The sequence below is a fragment of the Danaus plexippus genome, chromosome 7 (genome assembly GCF_018135715.1).
Source record: "Danaus plexippus chromosome 7, MEX_DaPlex, whole genome shotgun sequence".
NCBI lineage: Eukaryota > Metazoa > Arthropoda > Insecta > Lepidoptera > Nymphalidae > Danaus > Danaus plexippus.
This window is the reverse complement of record NC_083541.1, coordinates 3,716,563-3,739,212: the sequence shown is the minus strand read 5'-3', so window position 1 is coordinate 3,739,212 and position 22,650 is coordinate 3,716,563. Positions and strand designations below refer to the sequence as shown.

The window sequence follows — 22,650 nt, the reverse complement described above, 5'->3', positions numbered from 1 at the left end:
AACTTACCTAAATATCTGTTATGAGAACTAAAGAGAGGATATAATTTTACGTTTATTTTTTTTGGTAATCTTTATAAAAAAACAACACGAAATATTTTTTTTCCAGAGTCTCCATAACTTGAATGTTCAATTGGCTGTTTGATCGCGTTTCGTAAATAGCAAATACCGTATGCAATTCTAAGTGACACGGTTAATGTGTTGTGAAATTACCGTTCAAGCTTTGCTTAGCATTTAGGACATGTTAACAAGCCAGTTTGAAGAATGTAGCCGATGTGTCGCCGCTTATCACGTTTTAGATATGAAATCGTACCGCGCGGGCTATACGTCAACACGGAAATATTGTTTAGGATTTCTATTCTATTCTATTCTTTCACTATTTTTTAAAGCCTCTCTGTTTACCTAGGTTCTTATTGATAAATATAGAGTTTTTATTTTATCTTAATTTACCATAATCTTGAGACACTTGAAGTGACGATCGTTTTGTTATTGGGAAAAATTCTACTTATTACTTATACATTTTAATCTTTTTGAGTGGTTTAAAATTTATTTTGATGATAATTTATTAATTTAAATATACGTATTAAATTATATCAAAGTCAAGTAGGAGTACTAAAATTAATATTGATCATGCTTTATTTATACATAGCTGAGAGTGTGTTGCTAAATATTATTCTCTATTTCTCATTAGTGTTTTCTTTTTTTCTTAACGTATAAATTTTAAGAAATAAAATAAAATATATCTGCGGAAATTAAAAGAAAAAATAATTTTCATTTTGATTTCTTTAAATATATATTTTTTTCTACTTCATACTTAATTTCGCTTTATAAATTTATATTATTGATAAAAAAACTTTCATAACTTTATTTTATTATAATTTAAATATATCACGAAACCTTCAAGTTTTTGGTTCAAATGAAGCAGTGATAATTATGTTTGAATTTTAATTTAAATGAAACTGTTGTTTATATTATAAAACGCGTGATCTAATTCAAATGCATTGTCGTATACCTAAAGTGTAATAATTAAAACTGCATTTTCTATAATTTTTTTTTTGGGAATCTTGATAATTATAAAATCGTCTTTACAATGCACTTAATATGTCAAAGACGAAAATAGCTTACACTTACGTTAGACGATTCCTGCTACTGGAACAAGAGCTTACGAGAATCAAAACGATGAATGAGTTAAAAGCTGTTAATGATATGAATGATGGCTGGCTACAGAGATGTTAAAAACACAAAAAGGTACGAACCAAAGGCTGACTAAAGGCTAAAGTTTTGTACTTCTCTGTCCTTAAAGGAAGTTGCCATAGATAAATGTCGATTTAAGATTAAAAATGTGTCTTAATTACAGATGTCATGAGATTAATATTTGAATAGTTAAGGAATTATTAATTGATAAACGTTTCATGTTTATTCTCAGAGTGTTTTTAAGTCGTACGTTGACACGTAATTTTATTTACGGATATTTTTAGTACCACGTGACCTTTATTCATAGTCACGGACTATAACAACTGTTTCAATTAATATATATTTTGCACGAAAGCTTCGAACCAGACATTCTCATTTGTTGAAAATAGAAAATGTTAAACTATTATTTAAAAATAAACTCCCATTTATACGAAACATGTACTCGCGGGTTGTATCTGAGAATACGCTTAGTTTAATCAATATATAAAAATATTAGTAATATTTTTCTTTACTTTTATTTTTATAAAGAATTTTTGTTATTTATGTTTTTTGTTGCTATTATATCCAAAAGATAAATTATTATTAATTGAATGACCTAAACACAGTCTTCTTTTAATTGACAAAAAGATGCGAAAAAGTGTGAAACGTGCTTAACGTTAAAAATAAGTATTGGGCTAATATATAAGTGTATCTTATCTTCTAAATTTAAAAAAAACGCCAGAGATCCTAATCAATTTAAACGTTGAAATGATCGCCTAAAAAGTTTCTATAAATAGATTTTCCTTTACATAATAGAAATATATTTGAAAGAAATTTTTTATCAGTTATCTATGGGTCGGGGATAAAAGAGTTGTTATGTTTGGACCTCGTAAAAATTTTCCTTAACTTCTGTGTTAAATGTCGTGAGAATAAATGAGATGGTTCCGGTTGGGCGATGGATAAATATAGTTGTAAGCCTATAACCGACCTATAAAAAGGAGGTTCTCATTTCTAGAGCATTTCTCATTTCAGAACTAAGTTTGACCTGGTATAAGTAATAGATTATAATTATTGGTAATATTAAATAAAATGTATAATTTTTAGGTAATGGAGACAAAGAATATGATCTACATCGTGTCGGAATACGCGAGCAAAGGGGAAATATTTGGTGAGTAAAATGCAATTTTGTTTGAACTGCCGCCATTTTGTTTTTTTAGAAAATTTTGCATCCATTAAGTTGAACTAAATGACGTCATCACTGTCCTAATTGGCCATCCGAAGTTGCCTGAGAAAATGAATGCTGTAATTGTCTATTAAGAGCTTTCCTTTGGTAATAAAATTTTCTATAGAACTAATTTTGACTCTGACGCTAAAATTTCAGACGAAGATAACGAGATTAAAAAATACTCAAGTATAAAATTATAAATATAAGGAAATTCTATAATATTTTTCTCGATGTAGTCTAACATTCAGGTATGTGTGTAATTAACTTCAGGTAGATTAAGGAAGAAGCAAATTTTTTTTTCCTACAGATTAATTTCTATAGATTATTACATTCTATTATGTAGGAATATATAGAATATATAGAGACATCATGATTTATCAAAAACAGGATTTAAATTTGAAACAAAAACTATAGAAGGAAAAATAAGCCAATTTTGCCCATGAGCAGAATTCGAGCCCCAACCTCCATAATGTCGCGTTCCAGTTACTTGCCAATTAAACTATCGTGTCCTAACGAAGTTCTAGAGTACATTATTTTTTATTCTATATTTTTTATAGGAATTTTAATTGGAATATTTATTTCAATACATAAAAACTTAACTAAAATGGTACATATTTATTATATAATGATCTCTACGAAATAAGGGATTCATCAAAAAATCTGCGAGGTGTTTTTCAGTAGCCTGAGAGACGATAATCAAGATGAAGGCATTTTTGACGTCATTAATGATAACGTCACAGTTTTTAAAAACAATCCTGGACCTACTAATTCCGTCATATATACATATCTAAAGTATAAAACAATAGCTAGAATAACTTTAGTATTCTCAGACTGAATTATTTAAATGAATGTACACAATCGATTTCACAATAAATTTCTAATATAAGGCTATACAGACTGACTCAATATCTTCCCACATTCGACAAATATGGAAAACGTGGGCGTCTGGCCTTATATTACTCAATAAGGATTTATGAATTCTCTTAACATCCTTTCAAATACACAGACGAGTGTTGATATTATATTATGTATATATTGATTTTTTTATGAAATTAAATTTAATAGAAAGTCTCATAATATTTTATTTATGTTACGTATTTATTTCATGCATCAGTGAGACTTAATTTCTAAATGCATTACGTAATTATGAAATAATAATTTATTTGAAACACATTAATGTAATATTATTCTTAATTGTTCTTATCAAATTATATTTTATATTGTGGTGTGTGGTTTTTATTAATTAAAGTTGAAAATCATTATATGCATTTATTGGTATTTTGACTAATTATATCATTATTAATAATGACGGAGTGTTACTTCATTAAGAAGATTTATTATGTATTCCGTATTAATTATTTATAAGTTGCTTTAAATTTACGGAATAATTGTGTTAAAAGTTACATAGAAATAAATAAATTTATATTAAAATAGGCATCGTCGTGGATATAAAAGAAGTATTAGCTGTAAAAGTTGTTTTTTATCTTGTACAATATTCAATATCTAAGTTTATGAAACCTCGCCTTTCAATAAGTATAGCAAAAGACGTAGGTTCTTTGCCACTTCGTTTATGACGTCAGTAGCGGGCTATGACGTCACTGAGCCGTCGGGGTTGTGCAGGGATGGGAAATAATTTTGCTCACAGCTGACACTCTGTCTAACTTAGAGTATTATTACTGGAGTACGGGTAACTCGATTTGCCGCAAAATACAGTTACCTCCACATTTTTTATTTCCTTTTCTTCCTATTACGACATTATATAGAATTGCGGCAATTTACTTCAAATAAAATCGTAGCTAATTTAAAATAACTTACAGTAAATCATATCCAGGTAACCGCTGTCTTTGACTTTGTTCATGTAACTTATATTCTTAATATTTTATATCAACTTCACAACAATTGGACGCAATTTTAAAATAAATTTATATACACAAGAGTATTGTGAATTGCTAATCTTTAAAGCAAAAAAATGTAAAGAAAAAGTGATATAAAGAATTTAATTCTTTTGTGTAATACGTATTACCAACTCGGTAACAGTTTAATAGCTATGAAATGTATAATTAATGTTGTAAACTGGAATATGTTTGCCTTCCTTTGTTTCGCGTTACTTCAGGATCATGAAATGCAAAGCGAACTCCTTTTTGATGCTTTTGTATTCAGAACGACCTCGTTCAGGTCTTGATGGAATTTTATTCTGAATATTTACTTTATATATATACCGTATCAATACTCGAGTGTTATACGACCTACATACATTCACGGGCTAAATAAGTTATATGCAAAGATGTCTTATTTACTTAAGAGGATGTAACATGTATTCACAAGTGAACATAACTCGTTAGTTGCTAGTCTCGTGTGTAACTTTTGTGTCTCGAGGCAAAGGAAACATTAGCAGATGACGCCTATTGTGATGAAGGGGGCGGTCGAATAATTTACCTACACCTGCACGATGATGTCATTGGATTCGTTCAAATACTTATATTGATTTTATGATTTGTATATAACTGACAGCTTTCGAGAATTACATTTAATGCGCACAATAAGTATGTAATACAACTTTTTATAGCGTAATTAAGGTTTTTTGAATATAATATTGACAATAGTATAATCAACTTGATTGACTATTGTATCGGAAAATATCCGACCTTACTGATTGATCAAATTAACGGTCCGTTAATCTTATTCGAGGATATTTATAATGACGTCACAAACATGAATTAGATTATAAAATTTCGTTACTATTTGTGGCCATCAATAAATAATAATAGCTGAATGGAATTGTAATTAAATAAGTGTTCTATAAAAAAAAACTAATTAAGAAAGAGCGTGAGATAAATTTCTACGGCATGGGAATAAGAAAGCTATTTTATCATTTTCATTTGTATTATCTTGTTGATTACTAGATGTTAGTTTTATTTACTAAGTTTTACTTACAATTTTGTTACATTCACGTTATTGGAATAATTTTTATAGATATTAAACTTCTATGTCTAGTGTACGATGATTAGGATAGAGGAAGTAGTACAAGTATTAGTTTATAAAATGCGCATTTGCTGGGATTTATTACTCAACTAGCGCTTTCACTTTTTATTAATCTATGAACTTGAAGACTGGTACTATCTAAATAACCTAAACCTAGATATAGTTTTTATTTATTTTTGTATGCCTTACGTTTTATATTATATTTCTACGTATTATATATGGTTTTATTTTTCAGATTACATAGCAAGGTACGGTCGAATGGCGGAGCAGGCTGCTCGGAGAAAGTTCTGGCAAATTCTGTCAGCAGTCGAATACTGTCACGAGAGAAGAATCGTGCACAGGGATCTGAAGGTTAGTTATAAATTCGATTAATACTAAAATAAGCTACTATATTTAAAAAAAAAACATATTTTTTAATCTAAACACGTAGTCAGTACTGTTTCTGAGCTCAAGTGAAAATTTGAACAATGACATAATTAGTAAAAATATATAATTTTCTATATTCAGCGTATTCATTATATGCTACAGAGCATAAATTACAATAATATACATCACTTCGTATTCTAAATCCAATCTGCTAAACCTATCTCCAATCTGAAAGTTAATTCGAAAATCGTGTTAAACTGGCTAATTTTGTATTAACATTGGTCTAGCTTCAGTGTAACTTTTCCTCCAGGCGGAGAATTTGTTACTGGATGCGAATATGAATATTAAGATAGCTGACTTCGGATTCAGCAACTATTATGCCACTGGCGAGCTATTGGCCACGTGGTGTGGATCCCCGCCGTACGCCGCGCCAGAGGTCTTTGAAGGGAAACGGTATACTGGCCCTGAAATTGACATATGGGTACGTCATTGAATTAAATCTGCTATTGATATTTACATAACAAATAATGAATTGCGGTTTTTATATGATTTTATGTATTTTCGAAATATATTTAGCGTTAGAAAATATTTGATAACTAGGCTAAAGATATAAAGTTTACGTCTCGTCTTATGTAAAACGGTCGCGAGATACTAAATAAATTTTTATGATGGGTTTGACGCAAATTTACTAAATTGAGCCTCTAGTGATATTTTGTGTTTTATATAAACAGCGATACCGAAATAAAGTTTTGATAGTGTATTTGGATACGAAATGTCCTTGGAATTTCGATGAAATACCAGACATATTTCAAGGGAATGAACGTTAAAAATCCGTCTCCAAGTGGAAATATTTCCTAATTAGTCTGATGGCATTTTCCCGATATTCTCGTTGTCCACTCAAAATTGCTTTGCTTGACTTCCATCGTTATAATTAACAGTTAAGCGTTTCAAATATTTCTTAAAGTTTTCGACAAATCACTTTAATTATTTTAATTTAATAAAATTTGTATATACATATTAAAAGCGGTTTCTTTTTCATTACATAAAAAAGTGGAATTTTTAATAACTTTGAGAATATTACGTGAACAGAATTTGGTATTTGATAGTTAGAAATATACAAGAATTTTAAATTGAAAATTTTGCCTTTTGTAAAAGTTGTTAGACTGAGAAAAATGAATTTATTACTGGCAATGCAAATTTTTAATATGTTTGAAAATAAAACAATGCAATTAAACCGATTTCTTTATGGTTATGTAATCAAAGTATATTTATAATTCGATGTAAACTAATATTCACGTTTTTTTCACTTATTCTTTAATCAGTCACGTAAAAATTCAATTTTTTTTCTCAGCACTACATTCTGTCCAAATGATAAAACATGGATTACGTTTAAATTTTTCAAAACTTAATAAATCAAATTAAAATATCGAACACGCTTAATTCAAATTAAAAAAAAAATATATTCGTTGAATCTTCAACACGAAGAGTCGTTTTGAAATTCATATTTGGAACACTATTTATGATTAATATAATTCCAGAGCCTGGGGGTAGTGCTGTACGTGTTGGTGTGCGGCGCGTTACCCTTCGACGGCTCCACGCTGCAGTCGCTACGGGATCGCGTTCTGTCTGGAAGATTTAGGATACCGTACTTCATGAGTGAGGGTGAGCGTTCGAATTTGGAACACTATATGATTATTATTCATTACATTGGATTAGAAATATGTCAATTTTATTTTTCTTATATCCGACATGACAGCAAAGATTTTCTGTCACTTCACATAAAATTTGTCATAAAAATTAAAAAAAAAATCTCTATTATGATATGATAGATTCACACACGTGAGCCTATTGAATATCAAGCGATATATTTTTCTGTACTACATTTGGACATTTCCCGAGTAATGGAATTAAGAAAAGTTGTTATCTAATTCAGTTAGTACGAATCCGAAGTAATTTACTCGGTGAGTAGTTTCTTGAGAGATTTAACTCGAATAGTCTTGACAGTCACATTAGTTCAAAGTTTATCTGTGATCACAAATTGGATTCCAGGATTTAGTTAAACAGTTTGTTGTATTCAATGAATTGTTTACGTTTATATGAATTTTATATTTATTTATTAGCTTTATATTAAAATTTATTTATATTTAAAGTCATCGAATAAAATATATTAGCAAACTTACTTAATAGTTTTTTAGACTTCTTTCTATTATAAAATATAACAAACTACGTTTTGTTTTCTACAAGTTTAGTTTATTAATAAGTTAATAGCTCGAGTAATATTTCATATTTAACCTTTGAGTTACAAAATGATAAATTATTTGAAACAGAGTGGTATTTTTAAATTCTTGATACATAACACTCGGTATACGATTTCTTTAACCTTAACACAATATCAATATTAAATAAGTAAATGTAAATAAACATTAATTATTGTGCAATAAATAAATACCTATATGTATATATATGATGCGGCTATTGCGTCATAAAGCACATGCAAAACTTATTTAAAGTTGGTACACACCTGTCTACATCAATATATAAATAAAATTATATTTAAGAAAACATTTATCTGGATTTAAATAATTCAATTCAAAAATAAATGCTTAAATTTAAGGGTATTTAAAATGTATGGACTATAGCTTTGGCCTAGTTAAGCTTGGACTATAGATTTGGTTGAGATTCAATGCAATATTTTTAAATATTTACTATCAATCAATATAATTATAACCCCTTAACAATATATAAAGTAGTTGTTATATTTTATTACTCGGTAAGTGCGAATGTACGTGGTATCGTGGGTGAGATGAAGAGTTGGGTGCACCAACCCATGGGTCTTTTAGAGGGCAAAATCATATATATACGCGTAAGTCCATGTGTACAAGGAACAAACAAATCGTTATAACATTCCAAATTACTCAAAGCGTACTTTGGTATCCTATGTTAACTTATTTAGCGCTGTAGTGTTAATAAATGTACCCTAGATTTTTACGTATAAATGAGACGTGGAAATTTTCCATTCATGTTTGGGCCAAATACCCTTTACTATAACGTAATTACTTTACTATATATTTTCTCTACACTTTACGCTATAATTATATTTTCAATATTTTTAAAAATATATTATTTACGGTATATTTGTATCTATTATAATTTTTTGTATTGAAGTATAAATAAAACATTTTGTACACGTATGTATCTCTTGAATCAGTAACGGGTTAATATGCCATACTCATAATGAGGTTGTCATAGCATCATGTGCTGGATGTGCTGGTTAAAATAATAGATAGTATATAATATATTTATATAATATACACATAATAATAATGCTATCGATAAGCCGCTCGATAAAATACTTGCGTCATAGGTATGCTCGATCATGCATTTCTCACGCCGGTCTTGTAAATGTTAGTTCTTCATGAACTGAAATACACAACCTAATACATGCTATTAGAAATATTATTAGAAAGTTTTATGTATGGAAGGCCGTTTCTGACTTATTTACGAAAAGTATTAAATGGATGGATTCGTTCAATAATTAATTAGAATCAATTTATATTAAGGTATATATATTATAAGTAATTATAATACCGTATAATACATAGATATATTTTTTATGAAGTATATTATTTTTTTAATCTTCTCTCGTTATTCCGATTTTAAAATTTACGTAGACGAGGTCACGGAAAAAGCTAGTCTTAAAATAATTACAATTAATTTTGCATGAAGTTTTAATTCTCGTTTCATTCTTATTGCGTTTCGTAACTATATGTTGAAATTGGAAAGCAGAAGTATTCATAACGTATATTCGATAGCCGGAAGCAACAGATTACGTATTATCAATAAAAAAAAAGCATTACAGCTCACGATGTCATAATTATTTTGTATGAAATTAGCCTTTATTTTATTTGGTGTACAGACAAGTTTGATATATTTGTATTCAAATTTTTGTTTTCTATATTACATTATGTAGACTGTGAAGCCAAGAGTATAGGTGTGTTTTGCCCTATTAGTGTGTATTCAATCGTGAAGATTAAAAACGATAGTTTTGTTTATAACTTATGCTTTTTGACAGTTGAAATTTTAAATTCAATGAACTGTTATATATCAATTATTCATATAACGCTATCAATGTGAAGTAACTATAGTTTCTTCATATATCACCAGCTTCATGATACCCATCTATGGCCTATTTCCATATCTATAGATATAGACAAGATGGTAATCACGTTATAATGTATCTAATATCATACTACAAAGACGTCAACAACATTGAATTATTAGCTTAGATTTCCGTAGCGACAATTGACGCACATAAAACGTACAAAGAAATGATAATATTAATAATTGTTTAAATATTGAAGTGTTTTTAAACAATATATATATAAAAGACATTTTGTTTTATAGTTTAATTTCCTAAACACTTGACTGTGCATGACGTTTGAACCAGAAATAGAAATAGTATCGTATTGAGTATTTTAATGTTAAATACGTCTATAGAGATTTGACGTAAGAGAATTTACTGTGTACATATGTGATAGATGAAAATTAAATTTGTTTAATTTCATACATATCAAAATACACTGTCAAAGAATCATAAGACCTATATGTATTAGAAGTTAAATGAGTTTGTTGATTGAGTCGTATAAGAATTTTGCTCATGAGTAAGGATGTCTTATTAAGGAGTATGTACGTGTGGTCCTTTGAGACTCGGCCTTGCTCGACTAACATTGGATGCGAGACTCTGAAATAACCTTAAAGGGCACGTGTTTGGAATATAACACGCTGAATATATATACAAATATAAAATTAGGTACTCATAAAACCTAAAACAATGACATCTTCTGTTCTATATAAGAATCTACAATCGGTTATTCTTGTCATTTTATTTTATTGTAATTTTATATTTACAAATTTTTATTAAAATACAGTTCGTTACAAAATGTCATTAAAATGGTGTCAGATTTTTTAAATTTTAAATAATTTTGTAAACAAAAAAAAAGTCTTTTTAAAAAAAAGAAATAGAATATTAAAATAGGCTTAAGTATTAAAAAAACTGATTGCATAAAAAAAGTATTACAGATACAATCAACAGATTACAAAATGAATAGACTATTTTTTATCTATGGCAGATTTGTTTGTGTTAATTTTTTACCTCAAAATTATCACGTAAACGTTTCTGTATTACATTTTGAAAATTGTAACGTTATTTGCTGATATTTAAAAATGAAATAAAAACATTTTTTTTTAATCGAAAACTGTTAAATTAAGTTTTGCGTCATGTAACGTATCGTAATGTGGGAGCCCGTTAATTTAACGCGGGTATTATTCAAAGCCTTTCATGCGATGTTTGTGTAAAAAAAATTAATATATAGACGGCAGAGCGATGCGACGTTTACGTCATACATTCTTGCCGCAACAAATATGTGTAAGCATTTCAATTTTCCTTCGTGAGTTATTAAATTTTGGTGGCCACTGAACAAAATAGAACGACGCCGCAACATGCGTCAGCATATTCTCCATTTACGAGAAATATATTAATTTATATTTCCGTCTATGAAAGTTAACATTCAGTTATAATTAATTAGATTTGACATTGAAAGTGCGTCACGGACGTGTCTGTAGTGTTTTATGGGAAGCGTTTGCTGGCAAGTAACAGCGCTGGATGACGCGACGCGGCGGCACCGATCTTAAGTGCATCAAGTTCATGGCACAACATGGCCGCTGGCGCCCACTTTCCACAGTTTTATTAAAAACCCTCGCACATTTTTCACACTATTGCGTCAATGGTGATTCGGGCACGCGATATTTGCGTCCGAGCGTCTATAAATAGCAACGCCTGGCGAAAACTTGACCAGTCATCAGTTTTATTTTGGTTTATTTTAGAATCAAGTAAATAAAATAGTAAGAACCTACTCCAGGTCGACGCGCGCGTTTCTCTGGACGCGACTCTCGATCGTGTCTATTTCCGGAACATCTATAATCGTGATGCGATTATTTTTAATCGTATTCGTCACGTTATCCGGATAATATTTATCACAGCTCTAAGTAAAGAGAGATCGTATCGATTGATACATATTTATATGAATTTATTTTCGGTGGATTTATTCATTCATAACCAGATGTAAAACCGCTTGATGTACTGATTATGTATGCGTTAGTCACTATGAAACTCTTTGATTATTCATAACTACAAACAATGCAATGAGTTTGTTAGCTATTACTTTAAGACTTATGCATATGTTGGACTTATTGATAAAAGAAGCTTTTAAAGCAGAATGATTCCAATAAAAAATTCTTTACGGAATAGTTTTTGTAATTTTAACTCGCAAAAACCACGCCTCGTTTTCTAAGCACATATTGTTAAGCTCTTGATAAATATCATTTCTTATGTCAATTGGTATTTTAGTATTATTTATTTTTATATCCTTACTACGTATGTACAAGAAACTTGAACGTTTGACAAATATTTGACATATCCGACACGTGCTAAATATAATATTGTGAATCAACATTACAAATAACATTATGGAATTGTGGAAAGTGATTGTTATTTAAAACATATACATAAGTGTGTGAAAATATATATATATTATTTATAAATTCGGTTCAAATATCTAGGAAAAAAATCTAAACAAAAATATATTTATTATGTTATTGCGTATAAATATGTCAATATATCCGCAGATTTCGTTATTGAATTGAATATGTAAGGAGGTACTAACTCCGTTTACTTTGTTACTTTTTCAAGGCTATTCCAAAGGAAACCGCATATCCAATGACTTGGACTACAGAAAAATCCGTTTCCACGTCAGCGAATGAAATAATATATTTATCACCAACTAAATATATCTAATAGATTAAGTACACTTTAAATTTTAACAGGCTTAGGATCCAAATATAATAAGCTTTTTTTTAAATTATTTACACTATTTAAGCATAAAGCCGAGCGTATTCATGTCGCCCCACAGCGTAGTTTCCGTTTTACGGGGTACACGACCTTTGACCTTTCGAACGGGGTGGAACAGTTACTTAGAGTACATCGTCAAATTGATTCAACCAACTCGGCTACCTTAATATGACATTCCAATCTAATAACCGCTTATTGAAATGACGCTAATAAACGAAGCTTTTAAATTTGGCATTGCATTTACGTCACAAAGAAAAGAGATTTATGAATGCAATATAATTGAACAATAAACACGTCATTGGAGATAAAATAATGATAACTTTGTTTTATTTATTATTGTACTTAACGCTCTGTTCAAGACTTTACAGTACACGTAACGTTTTATTTATTGATATTTGAATACTAATATTTTATAGCAATTCATAACCTTAGATTTTTCAAACCCAGGACACATTTCAATTGTATTAATGATATTTTTTATTCTGCTTTGATTTAGATACTATATACTAAACGAGTATGTCCAAGACATTACTATATATATGTATGATAAGAAAATCATTACAGCAGATCCTGACAAAACATACGATAGAATGCTTTGCAGAAAGACAACAAGCCAATTTTAATTTATTTAATAATAATTGTGTCTGACCCTAAGTATTGAAAAATTGTATTAAAAACTATACAGTCAGTATACTAGGAGTAACTTAAACGACGAATATTTTTGTCATAGAATGCGAGTCCCTCATTCGGAAGATGCTCGTCTTAGAACCTATGAAGCGGTACACGATAGAGCAGATCAAGAAACACAGATGGATGTCGACGGAGCCGTACACGGCGCCTTCAGTGGCCTCCGACCCTATGAGAAGCCCCGCCCACGTGGCGCACCACAGCCAGGAACCGAACGAGCAGGTCCTGCGACTGATGCAGAGCTTGGGCATCGATCCTGTTAAAACCAAAGAGGTACATACATTACAACGATCGCCTAATAAAATATTCGTCCTCACAATAATATGCAAGTCCAAATTCCCAATATCGATATAACTCCAGTAAAACCTGGGGTTCACACGAGTTTCTTTCACCAGAGCCTTCGCTCGAACAGTTACGATCACCACGCGGCGATCTACCTCCTCCTGTTGGAAAGGCTGAGGGCAAGGGCGGGAGATAGGAGGAGGAGACCGTCCTCCGTCGAAGCCAGGGAGGACTGCAGGAGGGAACATCATAGGTACTTTTTTATTCGAACTTAACATTTTCCTCCACAAACAAGGTCGGCAACGCATCTAAAACACACGTTGTGTCCATGTCCATGGGCGACGGTAGCTACTTACCATCAGGTAGACCGTCTGCCCGTTTGCCCCTTTGGGTGATAAAAAAAATATGTGTGAAAAACAACAAACAATAATATTATAAAATAACGATGAAATAGGTATTTTCTAGTAATTTAATGTCCGTTCCATAGTTTGTTAATCTTTAATTTAATATATTTTGGTTGTTTAAATATAAATATTTAATCACTTTTAAAATACCAAAAGTTTGTAGAAGAAATACATCGTTTTATTTATCATATAGCTCTATTACAAAAGTACTTTCTCTGTTAATTTAATTTGTGAGGTCCTTATATATATAAATTACATGTTTTTATATTATATTTGAATAATACGGTACTTTATATTTAATTTATATCGTCATCTACATTTACCTTTTAATCTCATAAAATTAATTCCAAATAGATTAATAATCAAAGTATTTTTATTTTAAATTCTTAATAGATTGTATTCTAAAAATTTCAGGTTATTACACGGCGAACAGTCCCGCGAGTTCCGCGCCCCCACGGATTCGTCTGCCGAGACCCAACGGTTGCTGTCTCTGGCTGCTGTCAATATGACGGAACAACGTCTACGAACAGATCCAGATACGCACAGAAGCTTCCTTGTAGCAAACCTGGACGTAAAGAACCCGGATATAGAATCGAATAGACTCTCAATGAGGAACATCGAGGTGGCGCAATCGAGTCAGCGACTAGGAAAATTGAATGAACCAGCGCATAGATTGCTGACATCGACGTATGAGCAGCAGCAGAATATATTGAAACAGTCCAGCGAAGATTGTAGACGATTGTTGCAGCAATCGACCACCGTTGGTCCAGAACCTAATAAGACTAATGATGGAAGGCTTTTGACGTCATCTAGTTTCGATTCCAAATGCGCTATCGACGGTGGTAGGAATACTGCGATGGCTGACCATAATGTTATAGCAAATTTTCTTCAAAATTCAGCTTCTGCGACCAACTTCAGTGTGGAGTCCATGAAAATACCGAATTCAACGACTTTCACCATGTGCTCAGAAGCCGCGAAACTTATGAACACATTGCAACAGTCGCCATTACCTCTTAAAGGTACTGTAAATTTGAGCAGCAGTCCGATACCATCCCAATTCGCCGAGTCGAAGCTAAGCTGTGTTTTAGAACAACAAAAGCCACTCGAGTCCACTAGATTGGTCTCACAGGCCCAACAACAGGATTTAAATAGATTGCAGACAAGTACTCCCCCATTCAAGGAATACATGAATGCTCATCCGAGTTTTTCCTACCTCCAAAATGCAGTTGTACCAACGGATGCAAGTTTTTCCATATCTTCAGCATCGAATGATTTATTTCCCAACAGCCTCTACAGGCCGGACAGCAAATTTTCTTTAAACCGCTACACAACCGGACAAACATACAACCAAGTACTTCCCACGAACAACGAGCCTACAAAATTTCAACAGCAGTATTCTTCCTCGACTGATGAAGGTTGTGAGACAGATATGGAGGACGTTCCCGCTATACAAAACAGCGTACAAAACAGACTGAGCTCGTACGCAAGTTCTAGTTCAAGTAGTGGTGTTGTGACTTTTTTTAACAACAAGAGTCTAAGTCAAAACCTCAGCTGTGATTCATCTCAGAGCAATTTCTCTACATTCGAAAGTATTGATTACCAGTTGTCAGATTGCTCGAGTGAATTGGCTAGCAGTCTGCCGAGTTGCACTTCCAACGACGACAAGACGGCATATGAAAACAGTTCGTTAGTAAATACAAGTCCGATGCATCCATGCGTCTACATTTCATCGTACAACAATAAAAATAACGGTACAGGATTTATTGCGCGTCATAATCCAATCAATTATCAGTCTGCTAATAAAAATTGTACTCGAGATGTAACACGAAGTCCCGTTGATTTTCGTGAAGGCAGACGAGCTAGTGACGGTTTAGTGGCGCAACAAGTACAAGCGAGTGATGCACAGAAGACAACATTAGCATTTAACAGCCAGAGATTGAACGAAAGTTGTAAAGCAAAAGGAGTATTGGAATTGCATCTCGTGCAAAAAGAAGCACAGAAATTGAAAACTCAATACCAGTCGTCTTTGCCGGCCGAAGAGATGACTCAAAGACAAATCCAGCACAATCAGTTCGCGGCTACATTTACACCGCACTTTTTGGATACTAAGAATCCCACTCCCAAGCGCATAAGTCTACCGGAGTCCTTCAACTATTCAAGCACGTCTCCACCAATGCCGGCTAGTCCTAAATTGTCACTTCAAGATTCCGATTTAACACATACCTCTCTATCCCAAGTAAGTAAGCCTCCACTGCAACAGCAGTTAATGCAACACAGACTCTTCCAACAGAAGCGACAGCTGCAGAAACAAATGACCCCTACCAATGTCCACGACATGGGACTCCACAGTCTCCAAGTCGGTCTCAGCCGTAGACAAATGCTACGACAACAAAGCTACAAGATCGCTCAACAGCAACAAATATTACCACCACTACCACTTACCGAAACAGAAAACCGCGATCTGCTAGCCTTCCAAGCGATAGTCGAAGATCCGAACAGAATCAAGGACGATCAGGACGAGAAGTTCTCATACCAGGGCTCGATGGATATAACTATACATAAGGACAGGCTCGGCAATGAGAACTGGTCGAACTTACCGTCCAGTTTACAGAGTGCTTGTCAGATTTCCGATATGGGAAGGAAAGAGACTTCATCCGAAGGAGGGGAAGGGATATGGGGGGGTCACAGTCAGTGGTCGACCACACTATTCCAGCCGCAGGCTTGTTTCCAGGTATTCCAACAGATCAACTAGTAGATCTCCACTGTATTGAGTAGACGGTAGATTCGCACGTGGCATAGAATTAGAACATACCAGAAGTACCCAAACTGTGTCCGACATATGTCTGTCAGCTAGATGGGATTTAGGTTAACGTGAATATTCATATTCCGTAAGCATGGACTATAGAATGCATGACAATAAATAGTGCTTTAAAATTAATTTGTATCACCTTTATATTAACGACACAAATGTTGCAACAGTATATAATCACACAATGATATTGTGAACATATATATCTCTATATATAAACTATGTTTATGAATCGTATTCACTATACATATGTAATCCATGAACGTCATATTTTAATTCATTCCTTGTATTCAGTACTGATGGCTAAAAATCTTATTTAATCAATTCCAGCAACTTTAACTTGCCAAATATTGTATTATATTAAATGTATGATAATATGCATTTTAAATGTACTTCAAATATCACTCTTATAATGTTCCTACATAATATAAACCCAATACATTATTAAATTTAGTAATAAGTGACTATTTATTAATATGTATAAGTCTAGCTCCAAAAATAGTTACGTTTGTGAGTTTGTATACAGGTTTTTATTATTATTTTGCTAAGTATAATGTAATTCTTTGTAAGATGTGATAGCTTTACTTAGAAGCAAGTTTTATTTAAAATACAAGTATATGTAAAACAGAATAGTTATTGTTTTATTTGATCACCTTGTTTTTGCTTATTAGTAGTTGTCACAACTGCATGGTATGCAATAGATAATATAGAAAATTTATACCAGAAAAAAAATAGTAATTTGGCATTATTGATAAAATTTCAGCTGTAAATGGTTTTTTTTTTATGTATTTAAAAAGGTAAAAAGAAAGACTATAAATTTTATTTTTTAACTAGCAACACTGTGTAATACAATCGTTTTAGAGTTTAAAATAGAAAACAATAAAGACATATTTATTACAATAATATTTTGGTGTATTTAGTTGTAATTTGTATATTAATTACTTTTCAGTCAACCTGGCAAGGTCACAGCCTGCCTCCAACTACAAACATGCTGCCACTCAGTGAGAGTCCTATATTGGAACTAACTGAGCAAATGGAGTCAATTTAAGCAATAAGCAATGTATTTCAAAATTTATATTTCTAACCGATTATTTTATACGTTCTTATATGGATTTTTATACATTCCAAAAACAAATGTTTGTCTCATCGACATTTTGTCATCAAAAAATATCCGTCTCGAACAATATATAATGTATGTTATCAATTATTATCTGTGGTAATCACATGCAAATTCCGGTTCTGATTACAAATTGTTGAAATTTTGTGAGAATTGTTTAATGCTTGTGATTGCACGTTATCTGATATTTTGAAAATATTGTATTGATAAAATGGCGCGACATTTCACGAAAATACAATTGTCCTTTATATTGTATTAATAGAAATAAAAAGCAACACGACAATATCAGAATAGGTTAAATAGTTACGGCTTTTTAATAGGTAATTTTAATTTGAGCATATAGATAATAATGGTAGTCACTTTGAACAGCATTTTATGATATTAAATAATATATGTAGTTAAGTATAAAATAATTCCATGGTTTTGTAGTCGTGGTTTTGTAGTTTTTTATCAATAATGGTTAACCTGAAAGGATATTGAAACAAGAATACAAGTACTTATAAAAAAGTTAGTGTTGATGGCGGGTATCATTATATTACTTGAGCTTTACCAACAAAAACAACAATGAATGATAATTTTTGTTATAATTAAGTTATTTGCAAGAATTGGAATTGTGTTGTGGCTGTTGTAACGCTACGAAAGCATTGAGTCCCTGTAAATAAACTACCTCCTAATTAATATTTTTAGAAACAAGACTGAATTCAGTGTCAATTCAGAACAGTTATTACAAACCGTAACATCTCCAGGCGTTCAAGAATGAATATTCCATTATAACATTCAAAATTTTAAAATGTTGCCACAGATGACCATAATGTCATTAATCGTCTATAACAGTACTAAATTACATTTTATTATTTTATTGCAAAATTTATTAAACATATCAAATTAATATAAAAAAAATAAAATACTTTTTAAGTAATCATCGCTCTTACGGGGTGATATTATGAAATCGGCATTGAATGAAAATCTCCGTCGTTATAAAATATACTACTTTCAGAACGCGTTTGACACATGCTGAAACATGCACAATTAAAATTATTCCTTAATAAAAATATTAAATTTGTGGAATATGTGGACTTACAATCAGTGAAAGTACTTTTCATCTAACTGCGATACCGATTTGTTTGTTGTCTTGAGTAAGGGATTTCCTTAATTTATTCATTTCATTCAACCTTTTTTTGAAATAAATTAAAATGTATGGTCTATATCTATTTGTATATCATATTTTTGGTTGATATTAATAAATACACTTATACTTTGCAAAACAAATAATTTAAGCAAAACAATTATCACATTTCGTAATGTACCAGTATCATTTTAGAAATAATTTGAAACAAAGTTGTTATTGTTATATTTTATTTAAGATTTAAATAACCTGAAAAGACGCTATAAATTTAATGTGAATATTTTGCATGGTTAAACTTCAAACTTACGATTATAACGTTTCACTCACATTCCGATACCTTGAATTTTTATTTGGTCGGACATTTAAAAGTTCAAAACAAAATACTTATTATATTTATGGTCTCGCAAACAGGTCGGAATTTAACCTTAATTTAACAAATATTAACGTGATGGTTATAAATTATTATTTTAATTAAAAAGGACACATGAAGTCCCGTGTTTTGAAACACTTATAATGATTTATTTCAGATAATATATTTTAATACACAAGTGATAATACATCGTTCTGAATAACTTATTCAATGATGTTTTAAGTACTTACGTATTTTCTTGTACTGGTATATAGATTACGACATCTATCTATCATATATTATTGAAAACCCGTTTTTTAATGTATGAAAGCGACGAATATGATCTATACTTATTCGTATTTAGCTGTAATATTCTGCCGACAAAGGTGTACCAAGCTTTATCGAAATACAACAATAAATTACATACGTAAGAAATGTTACATTTTAGTAGTTAATATTAATATAGGCGAAAGTAGCATAGGTGTTTTGAAGCTTTTACACAGATAAGAAAATCGTCACTATTATATTCCGTCATTATTATAAATTCATGTTAATCGCATTTAATTTTAGGAAAATAGGTCAGTAGTGAAGTTATTATCTGGCAAAAAAGTAGAAGTCGTTGACAATACCGCACTCATCTCGTTTGTATAAATTTACAATTATTTTCATTTATATCGTACTTAGGTATGTAAGTAGTTTTTAGATGAGCCAGTATACAATTCTTAGTTATATGACAAGAAAAAATATTTATGTTTTTTTTAGTTTTATCAAACATCCTGCTATTTCATTTCGGTTGTGATTGCCAAAAACAACTTTGTTCGTATATGACTATGTAACATTTGAAATAAAACCCTACACAAAACTAAACGTCATTTGCTTTCACATCCTGTTTATCTCAATTGAAAATATTTATTAAAAAAAAAATATGTATTAACTTGACGAAAATCCGAATATGTTATGTAACGTATATTTTTTGTAATAATAATAAACAACAACAACAACAAACAAGACAAATAATAAAAATCTTAGTAATTTTATGTTATAAAACAGTAACATTTTTATAAGCGGCTGAAGTAACCACAGTAAGATAATTCGTTATCACCCAAAACTCTATCTTTAGGGATGGAACAATTTTAAAATATCGATTTTTAAAAATGTTGGAGCCCCGTAAAAGGATCGATATTTATTTGACGTCAGTTTTTAAAGATTTCTATATGTCGCATATACCATATACATTACTTAAGTTATAAGAATAAATATACATATATCATTCTAATAGGTTCTTTAACTAAAACTATAAGTTTTATTTACCTAGCTACTTAAAACTTCATCATATATTCAAATTTGACTGATGACTTAAATTCCCCGCTCACTTCTCTGATTTCCAGATCAAACTGCTCCAGACCCGTCACACATTTAAGTAATGAATTATTTTACTTTGTTTTTGTGGCTGGATGTAATATATATTTATTATTTATACTATAAATGGACATGGGGCATGAACATTGCACTATTACATCATTGTCTTTTCAATATATGCTTGGTAGTTTTGTATTGAACCTTTGTGAAAATGCGTTTCACAGACTGTAAATTGCAATCTAACCATCCATCCACTATCTACTAGCAATGGTTGTAAATATGCAATAGATGGCGTTGCAATTTATATCACCAGTATGGCATAATTATAGTTGTGATTTTTTACATTAAAGGAAATAATTCCGCATCTGTAGTATTATCCTCAATTATCGATATGATGCAAAAATCTAAATATAAGTGTCATCCCTTTTTATCTAATCGAAGTACCTATATATTTTAATATTTTCATTCTAATACAGACAAAAAAAATTGTAGGAGCACTTATTGGAATATTATTTGTTAGTAAAAGATGTCAAAAATAACAGAATTGATTTCAAACTCTGAAAAGTTGTCGTATTCGTACGAAGTGACTCCATCTATAACGTACGAGAAAATCAAGGACATAGATATACTACCACGCTTCTTCTCAGTGACATGGCACCCACAAGAACAGGATTTGAAGAGCTTTAATATGGGTTTTGCACCTTTGAAATTGGCTACGGATCTAATAACCGCAGGACATAATGTTTTATTACATGTTTCTTGCAGTTTCATGACGAAAAAATATCTTCATGATCTTTTAAAGTTTTTACAAGAAATGGGTATTTGTAACCTATTAATAATTAGAGGTGGTTAGTATTTTTATACCTTTATTACGAATTTTGGCTGTAATATTTTTCTGCTTTTTTTTTGTATCTACATTTATATTTAAAATTTATTTGAATTTATAAGACCTAAAACAACTATAATAATAAAGATCACCGTATAATTTCACTTATGTATAAGTATATCATTTAAATTATTATATTAAATATATAATTTATTTGAAACTTTAATTAACTTTTCAGAAAACTATGATGCTACCAAGTCAGATTTTACAAGCCATGAATTAATTAAGTATATAAGAAAATTAAGTGGAGATTATTTTTGTATTGGAGTGGCTGGTTTTTTAGCAGATGATGAGAAGCTCCCGCACTTGAAAGCAAAAGTTGAAAGTGGTGCAAATTTTATACTTACTCAGGCATTTTTTCAACCCATAATGTTCGAAAATTTTGTTTTGCAATGTCATGAAATTGATATAAACATTCCTATTTTGCCAGGTTTGTTTGTTTTTGAAACAAAAGTTCAACTAAACAAATTAATAAGTTTATGTAAAATTAAAGTATCCGAAAACACATTGATAAGTATAAAAAAACACTCCGGTATTGGAACTGTTGCAAAATTAATTTTAGACTTGAATAAATTATCGGGTATAAAACATTTTCATTTTTTCACAATCAACAAAATGGACATCACTTCTAAAATAATAGAATGTGTTAACAGTAACATGATAACGAATATGAATGAGGTTTAGTATTTTGTATTCCCGAAGGATACTAAACATAAAAAAAATAAAACTCCAAAATCGATAACTTTAGCAGATAATCACGTTAGCAGGATATCTCTTCAAAAATTTTATTATTTTTTAATTATTTTTCTATAATACATGTAATAAATATATTAACTCTTCAGTCTATATTTATTATTTAGATTTAATAGTTGTTAGTGATTTGGTAATTGATGAAAGCCCAAAAGAATTCACAACATTAAGTTAATTATATTGGATTATATTTTAAAAATAGGTATATGCATTACAAGTTTTTAAACTTAA

General features: G+C 30.6%; 2 protein-coding genes across 2 annotated transcripts in view; both read left to right on the top strand.

Annotated features, from left to right (window-relative positions):
- Positions 1-17,462, top strand: part of LOC116770534 (serine/threonine-protein kinase SIK2) — a 30,425-nt gene extending 12,963 nt beyond the window's left edge. Inside the window, exons 3-9 of the mRNA XM_032662043.2 lie at positions 2,275-2,338; positions 5,613-5,728; positions 6,054-6,224; positions 7,282-7,405; positions 13,381-13,610; positions 13,733-13,872; positions 14,438-17,462. Of these exons, the coding sequence (XP_032517934.2) occupies positions 2,275-2,338; positions 5,613-5,728; positions 6,054-6,224; positions 7,282-7,405; positions 13,381-13,610; positions 13,733-13,872; positions 14,438-16,775 (3,183 nt within the window). The 3' untranslated portion in view covers positions 16,776-17,462. The remainder of the gene's footprint in view (positions 1-2,274; positions 2,339-5,612; positions 5,729-6,053; positions 6,225-7,281; positions 7,406-13,380; positions 13,611-13,732; positions 13,873-14,437) is intronic.
- An 897-nt stretch (positions 17,463-18,359) lies between these two features.
- LOC116770959 (methylenetetrahydrofolate reductase (NADPH)) lies at positions 18,360-22,622 on the top strand. The gene is made up of 3 exons (XM_032662615.2): positions 18,360-19,085; positions 21,276-21,631; positions 21,848-22,622. Exons 2-3 carry the CDS (start codon positions 21,310-21,312, stop codon positions 22,351-22,353), a joined length of 828 nt encoding a protein of 275 aa, XP_032518506.2. The 5' UTR covers positions 18,360-19,085; positions 21,276-21,309; the 3' UTR covers positions 22,354-22,622.
- Positions 22,623-22,650: the final 28 nt, after the last annotated feature.

Bases quoted from the DNA above. Each gene is read 5' to 3' on its own strand.
- LOC116770959 (XM_032662615.2), top strand. From the start codon at position 21,310: ATGTCAAAAATAACAGAATTGATTTCAAACTCTGAAAAGTTGTCGTAT. The intron at 21,632-21,847 runs GTTAGTATTTTT...TTAACTTTTCAG, and splicing joins CCTATTAATAATTAGAGGTG to AAAACTATGATGCTACCAAG.